General features: G+C 46.4%; 1 protein-coding gene across 4 annotated transcripts in view; it reads left to right on the forward strand.

Annotated features, from left to right (window-relative positions):
- CAMTA2 (calmodulin binding transcription activator 2) overlaps window positions 1-17,143 on the forward strand; it is an 897,177-nt gene that overhangs the window by 391,173 nt on the left and 488,861 nt on the right. For all 4 annotated transcript variants that reach the window (XM_086946206.1, XM_086946207.1, XM_086946208.1 and 1 more), the window contains exon 10: window positions 16,666-16,792. In XM_086946206.1, the coding sequence (XP_086802332.1) occupies window positions 16,666-16,792 (127 nt within the window). The remainder of the gene's footprint in view (window positions 1-16,665; window positions 16,793-17,143) is intronic.

The following is a 17,143-nucleotide window of genomic DNA, read 5'->3' on the forward strand; positions in this document are numbered from 1 at the left end:
TCCGTTGGATCGGGTTCTTGTCAGCACCAGATCTTCTGTTTCCATTGAATCAGGTTCTTGCCAGCACCAGGGACTTCTGTTCCCGTTGGATCGGGTTCTTGTCGGCACCAGGACCTTCTGTTTCCGTTGTATCTGGTTCTTGCCAGCACCAGGACCTTCTGATTCTGTTCGATCGGGTTCTTGTCAGCGCCAGGATCTTCTGTCTCCGTTGTATCTGGTTCTTGTCAGCACCAGGATCTTCTGTCTCCGTTGGATCGGGTTCTTGTCAGCACCAGGATCTTCGGTCTCCTTTGGATCGGGTTCTTGTCAGCACCAGGATCTTCTGTCTCCGTTGGATCGGGTTCTTGTCAGCACCAGGATCTTCTGTCTCCGTTGGATCGGGTTCTTGGATCTTCTGTCTCCTTTGGATCGGGTTCTTGTCAGCACCAGGATCTTCTGTCTCCGTTGGATCGGGTTCTTGTCAGCACCAGGATTTTCTGTCTCCGTTGGATCGGGTTATTGTCAGCACCAGGATCTTCTGTCTCCGTTGTATCGGGTTCTTTTCAGCACCAGGACCTTCTGTTTCCCTTCGATCGGGTTCTTGTCGGCACCAGGACCTTCTGTCTCCGTTGGATAGGGTTCTTGTCAGCACCAGGATCTTCTGTCTCTGTTGGATCGGGTTCTTTTCAGCACCAGGACCTTCTGTTTCCCTTCGATCGGGTTCTTATCAGCACCAGGGTTTTCTGTCTCCGTTGGATCGGGTTCTTGTCAGCACCAGGACCTTCTGTTCCCGTTGGATCGGGTTCTTGCCAGCACCAGGGACTTCTGTTCCCGTTGGATCGGGCTCTTGTTGGCACCAAGGTCTTCTGTCTCCGCGGTGCCTGGGTACCAGTATCCTTCGCCACATCCTGTCCATCACCTCACCTTTTACAGAAGGACCCGGCTGCATCGACCCCAGCATCCCTGCAGTACAACAGTCACCATTGGGCTCTTTGTTAACTACCTAGCGCCTAGAAGGCAGCGAGAGAGAGCAGACGCTTGGGGTTGCAGCTTGTGCTTGTCTTAGGGCTGCAGCAAGGGTGACCTTCCGCATCCGTGCAGGAGGCTTCCTCTAGCCCCCACCCCCCGGAAACCACCTCGACGATATTAGCGTCATTGCCTTGAAAAATAAGGACATTAATACAGCTGCAGCGCTCTTTACAGATGAGATTGACAAATATTTACAGTGCTTGGTGTTATTTGCCATTTGTATCCTGATATTCATGGATGAGGAGGCGCATCCCAGGTAAATCCGGCGTGCACGGCACAAAAACACAGCAGCAAAGCGCTGGTCAGAGGAGGCGAAGCAAGGACAAGAATCCATGGTCGGGGGGATGCAGACGCCCCGCGCCCTCCGCTGCACTGTGTCCTCACTGCAGGCCGCCCACTGCGAGGCTCCAGAGATCACCCCGAGGGTCCCAGTATGTTGTGAAACAGCGCCTCCCGCTGGCTGGCCACTAGCCCTCCTTATCCAGAGAGCATCACTGGGGCAAGTCTTAGCCCAGCCCATGTGAGGAGCTCTCTGCGCAGCCCCCTCTCAGATGAAGGGCGGCTTCGTCACAATCACGACGCACCGATTCACCAGTACTGGCTTCATTTCCTCATTCATCCTTTCCATCTTTCTATTTCCTTCTCTCCTTCTTTCTTTCCATTATCCTCTCTTTGTTTATATTCCTATTTCATTGTTTCCGTCTTTCCTTCCGTATATTCTTCTCTCATTCCATCTGACCCTTTCCTAGCTTTCTATCCTTCTTCATGTCTCTATATTCTTATCATGCTCATGTTATTTCTTCAAATCTTTTTACTTTTTGTATTCCGTTCATTTGTTTTCTTTTCTCTTAAGTTGCTCATCCTTTCATCTCGCATTTCTTCATTTTTCTACTTTCCTTCTTCCTCACCTTAAATAGTTCTTATTTCTTTATTTGTTCCGGACTTTTCTTTTTTTCCATCCTTCCTTTTCTTCCTTAATTTTTCTTCTTTTTTATCTTTTTCCTTATGTCCTGTGTTCTTCATGCTTCTTTTAATTTATTTCCTTTATGCTTTCTCACTCCGTTTGCCTCTGACGAGCCCTTTATGTGCCCTTTTTAGGGCTCGCCTGCTGTGCGCATGCGCATAGCTGGCGAAGCTCTATAGGGGCCTAAACCGCGTTTAACCAAGCACGATTCCACTGGCGATTCCACAAAGTGCATGTGCTTTTTAGGTCATTGCGCAAGCGCAAGCCCTAAAAAGCGCGTGCACAATGCCACCAGCCGCTGCCTGCCTGCCTGCCTGCCTCGCATTACCACATCAAAGGCAGCCCAGCCTCCCTCCCACAAGCTTATCAGCGTGCGCTCATCCCCTAATTATTCACGGCCGGCCGGCCGTACTTTCAGTTTCACGGCCGCCGGCCGTGTCTCCTTTTATGCATCTACTGGTTTGCATTTCTCTTCTCATGTTTCCCTTTGCTCCCCCTCCCACGGAGCCTTGTCCCTCTCCTCATTCTCCACCTCGTCTCTCCTTTCCTCCCGCTGGTCTGGGTGAACTTTCAACGTTACTATCATTAACTCCCTCTGTACCTCTCCTTGCATCCTCCTCTTTACTTCGATTCCTGCCGTTTTCTCTCTTCTCCAGCTGTTTGCTTTGCTTCCTTGAGTGAACGCTTTTTTTTTAGCAAGTCCCGTTTCTGCCACAACTACAGTCCCCGCAGCCTAAGACACAGAACCATGAAATTTGATCTCTAGGCAGTCGGCACAGAAAAAAGTTGCAGTGGGTTTAGAAGGTACTACTGAGAAGTAGCGAGTCGAGCAGTCACTCTCCAGCACTTGAAATGTTAAAGTGCCCCAGGCCTCGCTTATGTGAGTGTGCCGGCTCTTCTGTTTGTTGTGACTCCAGCCGTGAGCAAAATCCTCCCGGAGATGGAATGCGGTTAGCCTAGGTCCTGGGTAAAGCAGAACAAGTTGGTAAATACTGGAGGCATGCTCTGCCGTGGCCGGCTCGGTTTTCTGTGAAACCGCAGCATAGTATTGTTTTATGGTTCACGAGCTCAAAACTACATATTTGAAATCAGGAAACTTGTATGCTGGAAACGTTGTATGGTTCCAATTGTTGATGTGGGAGCTTTACAAAATTCAGCGACTTTTGTAGTGTGTACGCCGCTTCTCGAGCTACCGAGGAGATAGATATATATGCATTCGAGAAAGTTTGTGTGGGAAATGTGCCACTTCTCTGGCAACACATATGCTTTCTGTCATGGGATTGCAGATTTATTTATTTATTTATTTTGAAAGTTTTATATAGCGCGAACAAGATCTTTGCAGATATCAGAGCGCTTTACAGACGAAGGGTACAACATGTGAGTAAATAACTATTGGGGTGGGGAAGGTACATGCGGGAGCATAGTCAGACAGATACATCAATAATGATACAAGTACAAATAAGTGGTAGCGTAAACAATCAGGTAGGTCAATAACACGAGTCATACAAAAATGCAAAAAGATCAGTAGAACTGAATGGTACAGCATCTGTAAATATCATCCCCAGTAATAATTCAAGTTTATTTAGCCATGAGGATAGCTTTTACTTCTTTCTTAAAAAGTATGGTAGAGGAGATGAGCCTGGTTTCAGGGGGAAGTGAGTTCCAGATCCTGGGTGCCATTCCTGAGAAGGAGCGTTTATAGGTTTTTTCCTTGCGGAATCTTTGGGGCTTTAGCAAAAGATTGTTTGTACCTCTAGTGTTTCTGGAGCCTCCAGAAATTGTCAGCTTCTGAGCGAGGTATCCGGGTGAGCTCAGGTGGACAGCCTTGTGCGTCATGCAGGCGATTTTCAGATGTATTCTGGCTTCAAAAGGCAGCCAGTTCAGGGATTTCAGGTCAGGGGAAATGTGTGAGTGTTTTTTTGATCCAGTTATGAGTCTCGCTGTGGCGTTTAGAGAGGCTATTAAGGGTGCCGTAGTACTAAGAGGGAGACCGCAAAGGGCGATGCTGCCGTAATCTATTCGAGGGATGACTAGTGCTTGTACCGCAGTTTGGAAATCTTTGGCTGGAAGGAAGGGTTTGAGTTTCCTTAAGGTATTGATCTGGTAGTTCGCACCCTTAGTTGCTTTGTTGATGTGTTCCTGCATGTTGAGGTTGGTGTCAAGTGTTATGCCTAAAGATTTTGCTGAGTCCACGATGGTGGGATGAACATTGAGTGCCGTGAGGTGTTTAAGCCAAATTTGAGCGGTAGTGATCTTCGCGGGAGGTGAGATCAAGAGGAACTCTGTTTTAAGAGCATTGAGTTTGAGATGATTAGCGGCCAGCCAGGATTGGGTGCTTCTGATCATTGAATTCAAGAGCATAATGTCTTTGGGTGATTGTATTTTGAGATAAAGTTGGGTGTCATCGGCGTACATGTGGAAGTGAACATTGGATGCTTGTAGCAAGGTGGTGAGAGGTTCCATAACTAGGTTAAACAAAGTTGGGGATAGGGAGGATCCTTGTGGGACGCCTAGCGATACAGGTATTGGTGAAGACATCAAGTTGTTACTCTTGAATTTCTGCTATCTGTTGTGTAGAAAGGACGTGAACCACTTGAGCACAGTTCCAGATAGACCCATTCTTGTGTTTAATAGTTCGAGTAAATTCTCATGTTTGACGGTGTCGAATGCAGAGGAGAGATCAAGAAGGATGAGGAGGCAGGTATCGGTTTGATCTAGGATTTGAAGGGTGTCGTCAATTATGTGAGTCATAGCAGTTTCTGTACTGTGATCTGCTCTGAAGCCTGATTGATGAGGGTTGAGTAGATCAAACTGATTAATGTGTTTAGTCAATTGTATTTGTGCGCATTTTTCCAACAGTTTGGCAAGAGTCGGAATATTGGTAATGGGACGGTAATTATTTAGGTCAGAGGGGTCAGCTGTAGGTTTCTTTAGTAGAGGTGTGACTTGTCCAACTTTGAGGGAGTCGGGGATGGTCCCTTGTTGAAGTGAACTGTTAATAATTTTAGTCCAGAGTGGGAAGAGCGACGGGGTAAGGTCTTTGACAGCGTTGGCAGGAAGGGGGTCCGTGAGGTGATTGGCTGGCTTCACAGTGCTGAGCAGTCTACCAATTTCTTCTTCCGAATAGGTGACAAAGGATGACCATGTAGCATTGTTTTTTGGTTCCGTGGGTGCTGTGCAGTGGGGTTTGGAGTAAAGACTTACGTCAATGAGGAGATCGTTCTTTATGTTGTCGTTTTTTTGGATAAAGAAAGAGGCGAAGTCTTCACAGGAGGGTGCTTCGCCCAAAGTGCTGAGCGGTTGGGGTTGTTCCTTGGATTGTGTTTTGATTAGCTCAAACAGCTTTCTCGGACGACTTTTGGCTTGGTCGAGCTGACAGCTGAAGAAATCTGATTTAGAGCGTTTTATTTTCCTGAAGTAGGCATTTCTCTTTTTCTTCAGCGTTTTTAAGTGCAGTGCGGAGGGAGCTGATCTCCAGGTGCGCTCTGCCATTCGCATGGCCCGTCTATCGTCATTGAGACTCCCGTCGTACCAAGGATTGGACATTTTTGTGGAGGCTCTTTTTAGCTGCATAGGTGCAGCTTCATTAACTATAGAGGTCATAGCGTTGAGATAGTGATCAGTCAAGGATTGGACATCCGTAACGCCGGTAGGAGGAAGTAGGAGGTTGCAGCTGTTGGGGTGTAGAGAGTTTGGGTTGAGTTTTTTCAGGTCTCTTTTCCAGACTTTGGGCTTGAAGGATTGAGCCGGGTTAAATTAGATTTTTTCATTGATGAAGAATGTGACAATATGATGATCTGACAAGTCACAGGGTTGGATAGATTCGAGTTGGATAGAGACCTCTTTGGAGATGATAAGGTCAAGGATAGAGCCTTTCTCGTGGGTCGGGCTGTTGCATATTTGGGTGAGGTCAAGGGCGTTGAGGACATTTTTAAGACTATTTACCACCGCGTCATTATGATCGTTCCAGTGGAGGTTGAAGTCACCAAGATATATTTGTGTGAGTTGTCGCCCGGAATTGGTTGTGATCAAATCCATGATTTGTTGCGAGAAGGTAAGGTTGTCCCCTGGTGGGTGGTAAATGCTGTGAAGAGAGCATGTTGGTTTGCCCTCACTGATAATATCGAGGCAGATGTATTCACAGGAGGTTGGGGAGGGTAGGGAAGGAGAGGTTACTTTCAGGACAGAGAGGTTACTCCTGTGTATACATGCGATTCCACCACCTTTTTGACCAACCCTGTCTAGTCTAGTGATGTGGTAGTTGGGGGGAACTAGTATGTCCATTATAGGTGTAGAAGATTCAGTTAGCCAGGTTTCAGTCATGATGATTAGGTCAAGGTCCAGTGTTAAGATGAGATCAGCGATTGCGGAGGAGTGCCTAGAGGCCGATCTGCAGTTGAGGAGGGTGCATTTGAGACGGGGTGTGTCGATAGTTGGAAGGGGGTTCTAGAGAGAGGGGGACTTTTCTCAGGTTACTAAGGATAGAAATTCAGTTGTTCAGTGTGGGGGGTCTAGGGGATTTGGATGAATCGTTGGAATGGCGCGGAGGGTGGTGGGTATGTTGTTATGGGGAGCTGGGTCAGTAGGAGCGGAGGAGTGTGACTGTGTCGAGGTCCGATAGTGGGTTGCAGGAGCGATGGGGACGGTTTTCACGATCACGAGCAGGGATTGAGGTCCAGTGCGGGGGGCGTTGAGTGAGAGAGTTAGCCGACCGGGTGGAGGTCCTGTTGGGAGGGGTGGTGCTGGTGGAGGCGGGTGAGGGGTGTCTGGGGTGTGTGCAGAGTAATTGTTTGATGATGTGAATGTCTTCTTTGAGCTTGAGGAGGGTGGTGGGTGAGGAGTGACTGGAGTGAGTGCAGAGTAGTTGTTTGATGATGTGAATGTCTTCTTTGAGCTGGAGGAGGGAGGCCATAACCTAGTCTAGTGTGGGATATGTGTTGGTGGTGGGAATGGGAGGGTTGGGGGTGGATGACATAGGGGGGAGGTTGGTGGTATGGAAGAGGGTATTGGTGGTAGGCGGAGAGTGCATGGTGGAGGATGGGAGTATGTTAGTAGTGCTGGGGGCGCATGTAGGGTAGTGGGGGGTGAGTATGGGGGGGAAGTGGGATTGTATATGGTTCTTTTTGGTGGAGGCGGAGTGGAGTTGATAGAGGCGGCGTGTTCTGTGTGATTAGTTAATGGGTGGAAGTGGGGGCTGAGAATGGGGGGGGATAAAGGGTGGGGTTTGTCTGTGTGCGTGTCGATCTGGTGCTGAACTAGGTTAGGCGGATTGTGGGTGGGAGCTGTGGTGTCATGGGTGTAAAGAATGGGAATGTGGCCTGGTATATGGGGGAGGGGGTACGGCTGGTGTATGTGGGGGAAAAATCTATGTCTGTGATTGAGGAGTGTGAGGTGGCTACAGTAGGTGGGTGAATGACGAAGGTGCCGGGGGTAGAGGAGAGAGGTGCGTGTCGTTTTGGGGCTGAGCTAGGTTAGAATGGTTGTGGTTGGGGGCTGTGAAGTCAAGGGTGATAGGACTGAGAGTGCTATGAGTGGGGGTCCGCGGATTGGAGAGGTGCTGTATGAAAGTGGGGAACAGGTTGTCTAGTAGTTCCAGGTTCCTGTCTGTGGATTGGATTAGGACAATCCCGTTGTTATAGATAGTGATGGTGGTTCTGCCCGGGAAGAGTTGGGATGGTGTGATGGAGAGTGTTCGGCCATGAGCAGATTTCCTGGAGTTGGAGACGGTGAGTAAAGAGAGGAACGTTTTTCTCCATTGAGCTCTGCGTGTGGTGTGAAAGATGATATCAATGTTTACGGCACCATTGACCGTTGCAACTGTAACCACACCCGTCCCCATCCCCCCTCCCCCTCCCCACCCACGCCCAACTGGGCTTCTTAATAAACTCTGCAAAAAACTCTAAGGAACCAAGCAGTGCTTGTTTTACAGTAATGCCCCCAGGGTTTCCAAGTTTCCAGTTTGTTTATGTCACGCCTTTTCAGAAGCTTACTAAATCAGTACATTTGTAACACTATGGATTTCTGTAGCGTTTCTTGTTTTTTGTGAAAGTAAAAAAGTGATACCAATTATACCATCGTAAAATTAAACTGTTCAGTGCTTCTAAACCTAAATAATTATTTTTCCTCTTGCTGCATGAAGAAACCTTACTACATAGAATCCGTAAGGTTATATATTTCTATCATGCCTAGAGGTGGGCGAGATAACAATTAAGAGGTAGAGCCAACGCCGAGCCAAGGATCTGGCTTGGTTCTGAGAGCCCGTGTTCGAGCTGAGCCTTAAAAATAGTTGATATGTAAAGCATACAAGAATCATCAGTAAAAATATCAAAAAATCTCTTCATAATTCAAAAGTGTGTTTACCACATAGAAGCGTTTTACATTGTACATTAGATTATATCACTGCATTGGGAGGTAATTATTAAAAGCGATAATTTATAAGCATAATCTTAGAAACCTTGGTGCACCCCACCCTGACGACAATTGCCTTTGGTGAATTAAGAGTTGTCAGTTGTCATCGGTCCCCTGTATGTGGGTGATTCTTAATGTAAATGGAGCAACATTTTATTTTAATAAATCAAAAATAAGTGGTTTTTGTACATTGCACATCCTGAACCTACGTATTTGAATGTGGTCGCATGAGTAAAAGGGAAGAAAAAGGAGGCTCAGTGAAATCGAATATTTGCCTGGGATCACACAGTTTAATCAAGCAGAGAAGCCAGGATTGTTTCCATGTATTCTGGTTTTTACATTATGAAATTCTGCCACTAGACGGCTATCTTTTTGGCTCCCTCTTTAACATCAAAGGTGTATGATTTTTTTTTAATTCTTAGACTATTAGTTTAGAATGTGTTGGCAGGCAGAAGCCACATGAAAGCTCGGCTTGTTTTGGGCTCAAGGGTCCAAGAAGACCGCAAGCTGAGCCAGATCCAGGCCTCTGGCTTGTGCCTTCAGTGGGTCGCTCACCTCTATTACTGCCACCCAGGGGTAGACTCACTAATGGCACAGTGATAAGGGCACACCTAATGCCAGCACCATTGTCTGACTGCACAAAAAACTTTAGCACACTGCTTGATACATACCAGTTTATTTATTTATTTATTTGTGGGTTTATATAGCGCTTGAATCACTCCGCCAGGAGTATCTCTGCGCTTTTTGACCGGTAAATCAGCAGACATAATGTAGGGATGGAATTAGATTTCATTTTTGAATAAGATAGTTTTTAGAAGTTTACGGAATGTTAGGTGCTCTTTGCATTGTCTTAGAGCCAGTGGTAATTTGTTCCACAGCTTAGACAGAGCTCTACCTCCATGTCTGACCCTTTTGACATGGGGGACCACAAGGAGGAGATTGTTGCTTGATCTGAGGGAACGTGCTGGAACATAAGGAACAAATCTCCGCTCAAGATAGATGGGTCCCTGTCTGTTCAAACACTTATGGATCAGGCAGCATATTTTAAATTTTGCCCTTTGTCTAACTGGGAGCCAATGTAATTGTTTAAGGAGGGGTTTGGAGGCAGTTCTCGGGGGGGCATTCAGAACAAGGCGAGCTGCCGTGTTCTGAATGACTTGTAGCTTATCCAGCACTCCTTCGTTGGCAGAGAGTAACAAACCGTTACAATAATCGATCCGACTCAGGATCAGTGCTTGAACGAGAGTTTTTCTTACTGAGTTAGGTAGGAGTGGAAAGACTTTGCGGAGCAAGCCGATGGTGTGGAAGCATATCCCTGAAAAATAGCTGGTGTGTTGTTTTAGTGACAGGTCGTGATCGAGCCGAATTCCCAAATTCTTCACGACCTGTTTAGGTTCAGGGACTGCTCCTAGCTCTGATGGCCACCATTCCGGAGTCCATAGTATCTTAGCCTCCCCAAATAACATGATCTCCGTTTTGCTGACGTTACATTGGAGATAGTTGGTAGACTAGTGTTGTTTGCTCGCTTTCAGCACCCATTGATGCTAGAATGCTTTTTAGGTCTCGCCTCTCAATGCGCATGCGCATTGAGCGAGACTATAGGGGCTTACATAAGGTTTACCTACACTGGCGATTGACTGGTGATTTGATGCTGTGCCCGTGCGCTTTTAGGTCAATGCGCAAGCGCATTGACCTAAAATGCGCGTGCACATCATAAAATCGCCATCTGTTCCCCAGCAGCACTCCTCCCACACCTTTGAAGTGAAGCTTAGCTTCACTTCAAAGGCCCCTGCTGCTTCACACTACGGCCTGTGTCTCTCCCCATTGCCGCTCTCCCCGCTCCGCCTCCTGCTGCAGCCGTGTCGCATTTCTCCTCCCCCCTCCCCACAGCAATGCCCTCCGTCTTGTTCGTCTTGTGTGCAAACTTCTTATCTTTTGCCTTTTGATAGCCGTTCAATTTCGCTCTTTTTAAAAAGCGCAGCTGAAAACTTCTTCGCTTACTTTCTGAATCTGCTACTTAGCCAGCACCTCCCCTCTCTCTCACGGACGCCAGGCCGTGTTATTTTGCTCGCATTTCTCCTCCCCCTCCCCAGCCGCCAGCACCTCCCCTCTCTCTCACGGCCACCAGGCCGTGTTATTTTTTCAGCCTCCCCTTTTTCATTTCTCTCTTTTACCTTCGCCCATTTCTCCCAATCACTCTCTTCTCTCACTCTCATATCTCAATGTCAGTCTCTACTTTCCCGCTCCATTCCTCTCTAAATGTAAACAGAGACACTCCCACACACACACACACATACCCCCGCCACAGTGCCCGAACCTCCAATGCTCGTCGCATTTCTCCTCCCCCTCCCCAGCCGCCAGCACCTCCCCTCTCTCTAAAGGCCGCCAGGCCGTGTTATTTTTTCAGCCTCCCCTTTTTCATTTCTCTCTCCTAGCTTCGCCCATTTCTCCCAATCACTCTCTTCTCTCACTCTCATACCTCGCTGTCAGTCTCTACTTTCCCGCTCCATTCCTCTCTAAACGTAAACAGAGACCCTCCCACACACACACACACACCACCGCCACAGTGCCCGAACCTCCAATGCTCGCAGCCTCCATGGTCCAAACACACCAAGCAAATCTAGAGGAGGGAGGTTTTAGTTTGAATGACTAAGTGCTGTGGCAGCACTCTCTCTTCAGTGTTGCATTCCAAATGCTATAGGTGTCACATTCGCGAAAGTTATAACTATTGGCATTGTAAATGACAAAGCTATCAATTTAGCTGTTTTAAAAACCAACAAATAAATAAAATATTTGTCATTTACAAGACCAATAGCTCCAACTTTTCTAACGCGAGACCTATTGCATTTCCAATGCTTGTTTAAAAAAGTATTGCTCTCTGTCACGGTTTTAGACCATGTTTAACTTTTCTTTTGGTCCCCGTCCTTTTGTAGTTCATTCTTGTGGAAGGTATTACTTTCTCCTAACTTGTCATGATCTGCGAGCCTGAGATCAAAGTTAAGAAGGGTCATAAAAGAATGTGTCTGCTCCTGGTATAGCTCCTGGTATAGCGGGTGGTCAACTGCGCCCTTGCCATCAAGATGGAAATCAGGCAGCTCGTTATTCAAATCCTTTCTTAAGTAAGCATTTCCACAGTCTGTATATGTCGGTAGGGCTTGCAAAATGTGCGTAGTTACGTAACTTTTTTTCAAAATTACTTGAAATTACGCTCATTTAAACAAAATGCAAACCCATCACTGTGTGCTATATTTTACTGAAAAATTCATCCTCACAACAGTTTTTGATGCAAGGATGCAGTTCATGCTACAACAAAGTGGGTGGGAAAAGCACTGCAAACAGCAGTTGCTTGAGTTTTGTTTCTCATGTGCATTTGCAGTGAATTTTTTATTGCAGATGGCGTATTTGTGGTATACTGTTAGTGCCTATAAAACGTAATCATGCAAAGTGGCATAATGGTGTAATTTCAGGATTTTGTCATCGCAAGCAAAACGTGAAATTCCCACAATTACACAAATTATGCTTGCATGATTTAATTTTTGCCTAATTTTTCTTTTAGTAGCATTTCACCAAAATTGTAAGCTTTGATATTACAGGCACAGTTACCACCCAGTGCTATCAATGTACATTACTGTGGCCTGGGTGACAAGACACAAATCTCGTATTGGCCTATTCAACATCTGATAACGCTGACGGCAGTGCAGGTTCCAGGAGTGGCCAACTTCCGAGCGGATTCATTGAGCAGGTCGATCACAACAAACCACAAATGGGAACTTCACCAACCAACGTTGAATCACATCTTTCGGTTGTTGGGCAAACCGACTTTTGACCTATTTGCAACCAGTCAGTACCGCAAATGCCAATTCTTCGCCATTTGGCTACCCCAACCAGGATCATACCGGAATGCGTTTTCGATGAATTGGTCAAAGATTTATGCTTACACTTTTCCTCCGATTCCTTTAGTACCAAGGGTGCTTCTGAAGATGAGGATAGAAGCCTGCCGAATACTTCTCATAGCCCCCAGGCGGCCTCACGGAGCTTCTACTCCTATCAGAGTGCAAACCCAGGTTGTTGCGCCCATTACAGAACTTGCTGACAATGAACTGCGGCCAGGTCTGCCATCGTATCCAACAGCTCTGCGATTAGCAGCGTGGCCCATGAATACTATGAGTTTACCAACCTAGTTACACCTGCTGACTGTCGGGAGGTCCTAGCTAATGCCAGAACGCCCTCCACTATCAAGACTTATAAACTCAAGTGAAAGAGATTCTGTCATTGGTGTGAAACCTCAGAAGTACACCCTATTCAGTCTTCACCAGAAAAATTGCTGCCTTTTTTCTTCCAACTGGGAAAATCTGGCCTTTCTCATTCTTCTATTAAAGTATTCCTTGCTGCGATTTCCAAGTTTCGACGGCAGAATGGATCACAGTCTCTTTGGTCATCAAGAATAATATAACAATTTCTTAAAGGATTGTTTGGAATGTTCTTTCCAATTAGCCCCTTCGATGCTTGTGACAAGGTCAACTCGTCATGGGTGTTACCTGCGCTGTGCTTATGACGAGTTGACCTTGTCTCATAACAAGGGATTTTAAAAATTGCAGCACAGCACGGGAATATACTATAGCAATGATGAGGTTAGACACCCTCCTCCGCCTTGGCATCTCAACATTGTATTAAAAAGCTCCCTGTGAGCCTATTCATAGAGCTGACCGTAAATTCATCTCATTGAAAACTTCCCTTCTACAGGCTCTTACTTCAGCGAGACGAGTAAGCAACATACATGCTTCCTCTACTCGACATCCTTTTCTCCAGAGTACTAAAGACTGTTATACTTCGGACAAATCCAACCTTTATTCCTAAGGTTTCATCGGATTTTCACTTAAACGAACCAGTCATCCTAAAGACTTTCTTCCCTACTCCAGACACCTGCAGAAAGGGATTTACATTCCCTGGATGTCAAGAGTGTAACATTTTTCTTGCAGAAAACAGCCTCTATCCGTAATTCTGATCAGCTTTTTGTGGCTTATTGAAAAATCAGGAAAGGATATCCAGTGACTAAACAAACTATAGCACGTTGGATTTCCTGTGCGATCCAGTTTTACCATCCGCAAGCAGGCAAACTTCTACATTCAACAGTGAAAGTGGATTCTACGAGAGCAGTCTCCTCCTCAACAGCTCTCTTCGCCAGTGTGCCTATTCAGCAAATTTGCAGAACAGCAACTTGGTCCAGCAGGTACACTTTTACCAAGCATTACTGTCTGGAAGCTGCAAGTAATGCTGATACTGCTGTGGGACAGGCAGTGCTACGTAATGCTTTTCTATAAGGTGAGCCTCTATCTTTCCCACCTTTCTTTAAGCTTTAAAATTGCTATATTCAAGGTCACTGTACATGTACATTTATATGGTACATAAGTGTGATATACACTGGGTGATGTACAGTTTTCTTTTGTACTCTATGTACTACATACTTTCTTGTATGAACATTCATACTTATGTGATAACTGCTATCTACTCTGATTCAAGCATGTGAATCTATGAAAGATAACCCAATATGAAGAAGAAAATAAGTTACTTACCTGTGAACTGTGGTTCTCCAGTATTGGTATATTTCATAGATTCACAAGCCACCCACCCTCCTCCCCATAGAGGCTCCTCTGTTTTATTGTACGTTTTTACTTCACTTGTGCTCGAACATCTGAGAGCCTGGAGCCTCTGTGGCGAGGGTTCTAGAGGGTGCTGTCGCCTGATTGGCTGGAGTTTGACAAGGACGAGATATTAAAGTGAATGTTTTTTTCTTACTGCGTTTTATGTATCATGTCACTCCCACTTCGACGAAGGGGGATGATTCAAGCATGTGAATCTATGAAAGATACCAATACTGGAGAACCGCAGTTCACAGGTAAGTAACTTATTTTCTTACTTGGCTTTGATGATGAACAGAGGGAGAGAAACCAGAACAGTAGGGATTCTCTCGGTGTTTGCCTTGGTAATCCCAGAGTACTTAATCGTCAGGTCGGCTTTGACGTCAATGGAGTCTAGATTGGACACACAGCAAGCCTTGGATGTTGCAAATGCTCCTGCACCCAGGGTATTGGTGCTGCGCGACTCCAAGAGTTCCTTGCTTCTCTATACGCAACAGAGAGACAGATCTGACCTCCTAATGCAGCAAGGACTTCTTCCTGGCAAAGTGCTTCTTTGATGGACACAATGGTCGGTGCCTGCAGGGGGATGGCTCCTTTACCCAGAGCGAGATGATGCTTGATTGTTGAAGTGCTGGACAGTCCTCCACAGGCTATGGAGGATGCGACGCTTTTGGATGAGCCTGGTCAGTGCAATTGTCGAGGTACCAGCAGCAAGGGAGGGATGGACGGCTAGTTCAGTGTAAGTCCTTAGATCTCGTGGTGACTGCTCTCTTCTTTACTTCTTTGGTTCCTACGTAGTTGAGTACCTGGGTCAGGGGGCCATCTAAATACTGGATTAAGGAGCGTTAAGGGGAGTGTAGGGTAGTAACCAATGGGCTATTTACCCCTGGGGTGACTACACTCCCTAGATGACCACTTCCTATGGAGAGTGGGCATAAACCTGACCCAGAGTTCCTACGTTTGCCAAAAGCAAGATGATGAAACCCTTCCTTGAGCATCCACTTCAGGCTAAGCACACTTAGGAGTGTGCGTAGCCTGATAGTGCAACTCGCCTACTGACTAGCTCGTTTGCCGGCTTGCTCTGGTTCCAAATGTGCCCCATGGCAGGGGGTGGCATTCTCCTGGTCTGGAGGAAGCTGGAATTGCATATCAAAGGTGGCAGGGGGTTTGAAGCCTCAATCACCAGCCACCCTGATGGAGGATATGTGGACACCTCCTGCCAGAACAAGCATTGTTTCTGACCTCTGAGAGCGTTGGCTCTCCCGAGCAGGGGGTTATAAACTCGTCTCTGGTGGGAGCCTGGAATGGTCCAGTCAATCAGCACGCTAAATGGCTGGTAGGGTTCAGGGGGTACCTCTAAGGTTCCCAATCAGCGTATGTCATAATACAACACTGGCATCAGTGTGGATTTATGAACCCGTTCGGTGCTTGCGTCGGCCAATGGCCGATGCAAGCACTGTCTCCCTGGTGCTGCGCATGTCCGTTGACCGTCGCAGCCCCGTCCACTCTTTAATTCTCCCTCACTGAGGGGGAATTTGCGCTGCAGTTAAGGGGTTAAGACTAGGGGTTTGATACCAAACAACATTATCTTCAGAGAAGCCATTGTGTAGCTGGGTGACTCTTAATGAACAGTGCCCAGTAGATATGCTTAAGATGGCTTCCTGATCACTTGCAATGTTGTGACAATGGAACCAGACATCTTAGGGGCATATCTGCTCATACAGATCTGTCCTTCCATATAATATAATGCACCCTGCCTTAGGGCTCTAAGGCCTGCGGTAGGGGTTACTTACATATAGTGTATGCATTGTGTACAGGCATGACACACAGGGTGTGGGTCATGTCGAGTTTTCAAAATTGTTTGCTCCATTTCATTCATCCTGCATGCATTTTTGTGTGGTTCCTTTTGAGTTGCACAATACATGCTGCCGCACATAGGGACCCTCTTTAGTACCCATGCCCTCGATACCAGAGTTACCATATACTAGGAACTTACAGGGGTGCTAAGGTCCTTGGCAAATGTGTTACAATTAGACATGTATCTGTTTTAAGAGAAGGAGCACTGGCACTGGGGGGCTGGTTAGCACGGACTGGTGCACTTTTGATCGAAAGACATCAGTGCTATGTCCAAAGGTGGGGGTGACCATGTCAAGAAGGTGCGCTTTCCTACATAGAGGCTCTAATAGATGAAGACAAAAGAATGAGGTGAAACCTTTGGATGTTATAAGAGGTGAGGGAGGGCTGTGTATTGTTGTGCCAACAGGACTGCCAGTTCCATATGGACAGAACATGAAGGCTGTCTGCATAGAAGACTGTGAATAGCTGCTTGCTTACTCACAGTAGGTAACATATGTTGACACTTGTTTATACAGCTTTATATGGCCATATCTCTGACCTTGCTGACAGTGACTTATGATGGCCGTCATTTATCGTTAAAATGATCTACTGGGTTCTTGGGTTCTCACTGCAACCTGCAGACATTTCAAAACAATGGACCACCGTGGCACCCACTGCTGTTGTCTATACGATACCTTCTCAGAAGATGTGGATTAACAGTGTGATCCCTTCCACCTTTAGCCATGCAATGATGTAATATGTCGCCAAACTGATCTAGCTAATGACCTGATGATTGCCTCTTTTTGCCAGGGTGGTGTGAAGGTACTGATCACCGGTCCATGGACTGAGGATGCCGAGACATACTCCTGCGTCTTTGACCAGATCACAGTTCCTGCTTCACTCATACAGTCCGGAGTCTTGCGCTGCTACTGTCCTGGTAACAACCGCTCTTCTTGTGCTTAATTATTGAATGGATCACTCCGGGTGCTGACTTAATCTTGTGCTTTAAATCCCTAAATAAGGAGTTTTTGTTGTGGCATGGTCAAAAGTAGCAGGTACATATCATGACCATCTCTTATTTTATAAGGTGTTTTTTTTATCCTTGTGGCATTCTTTTAGTTATGTCATTAACAAAATATGTAAGTCCATACTTCTGATCATTCCAGTTTTGTTTTAAAAACATGCAGAGTATGACAGAAAATGTAATGTTTAGATGGAACTGCAGCAGGCCTGAACCTTCTGCCTGCACATCATAACAGCGCCCTCCCCAGGTTACTTGTGCCTGGTT

Source organism: Lissotriton vulgaris, chromosome 12 (genome assembly GCF_964263255.1).
Source record: "Lissotriton vulgaris chromosome 12, aLisVul1.2, whole genome shotgun sequence".
NCBI classification, from domain to species: domain Eukaryota; kingdom Metazoa; phylum Chordata; class Amphibia; order Caudata; family Salamandridae; genus Lissotriton; species Lissotriton vulgaris.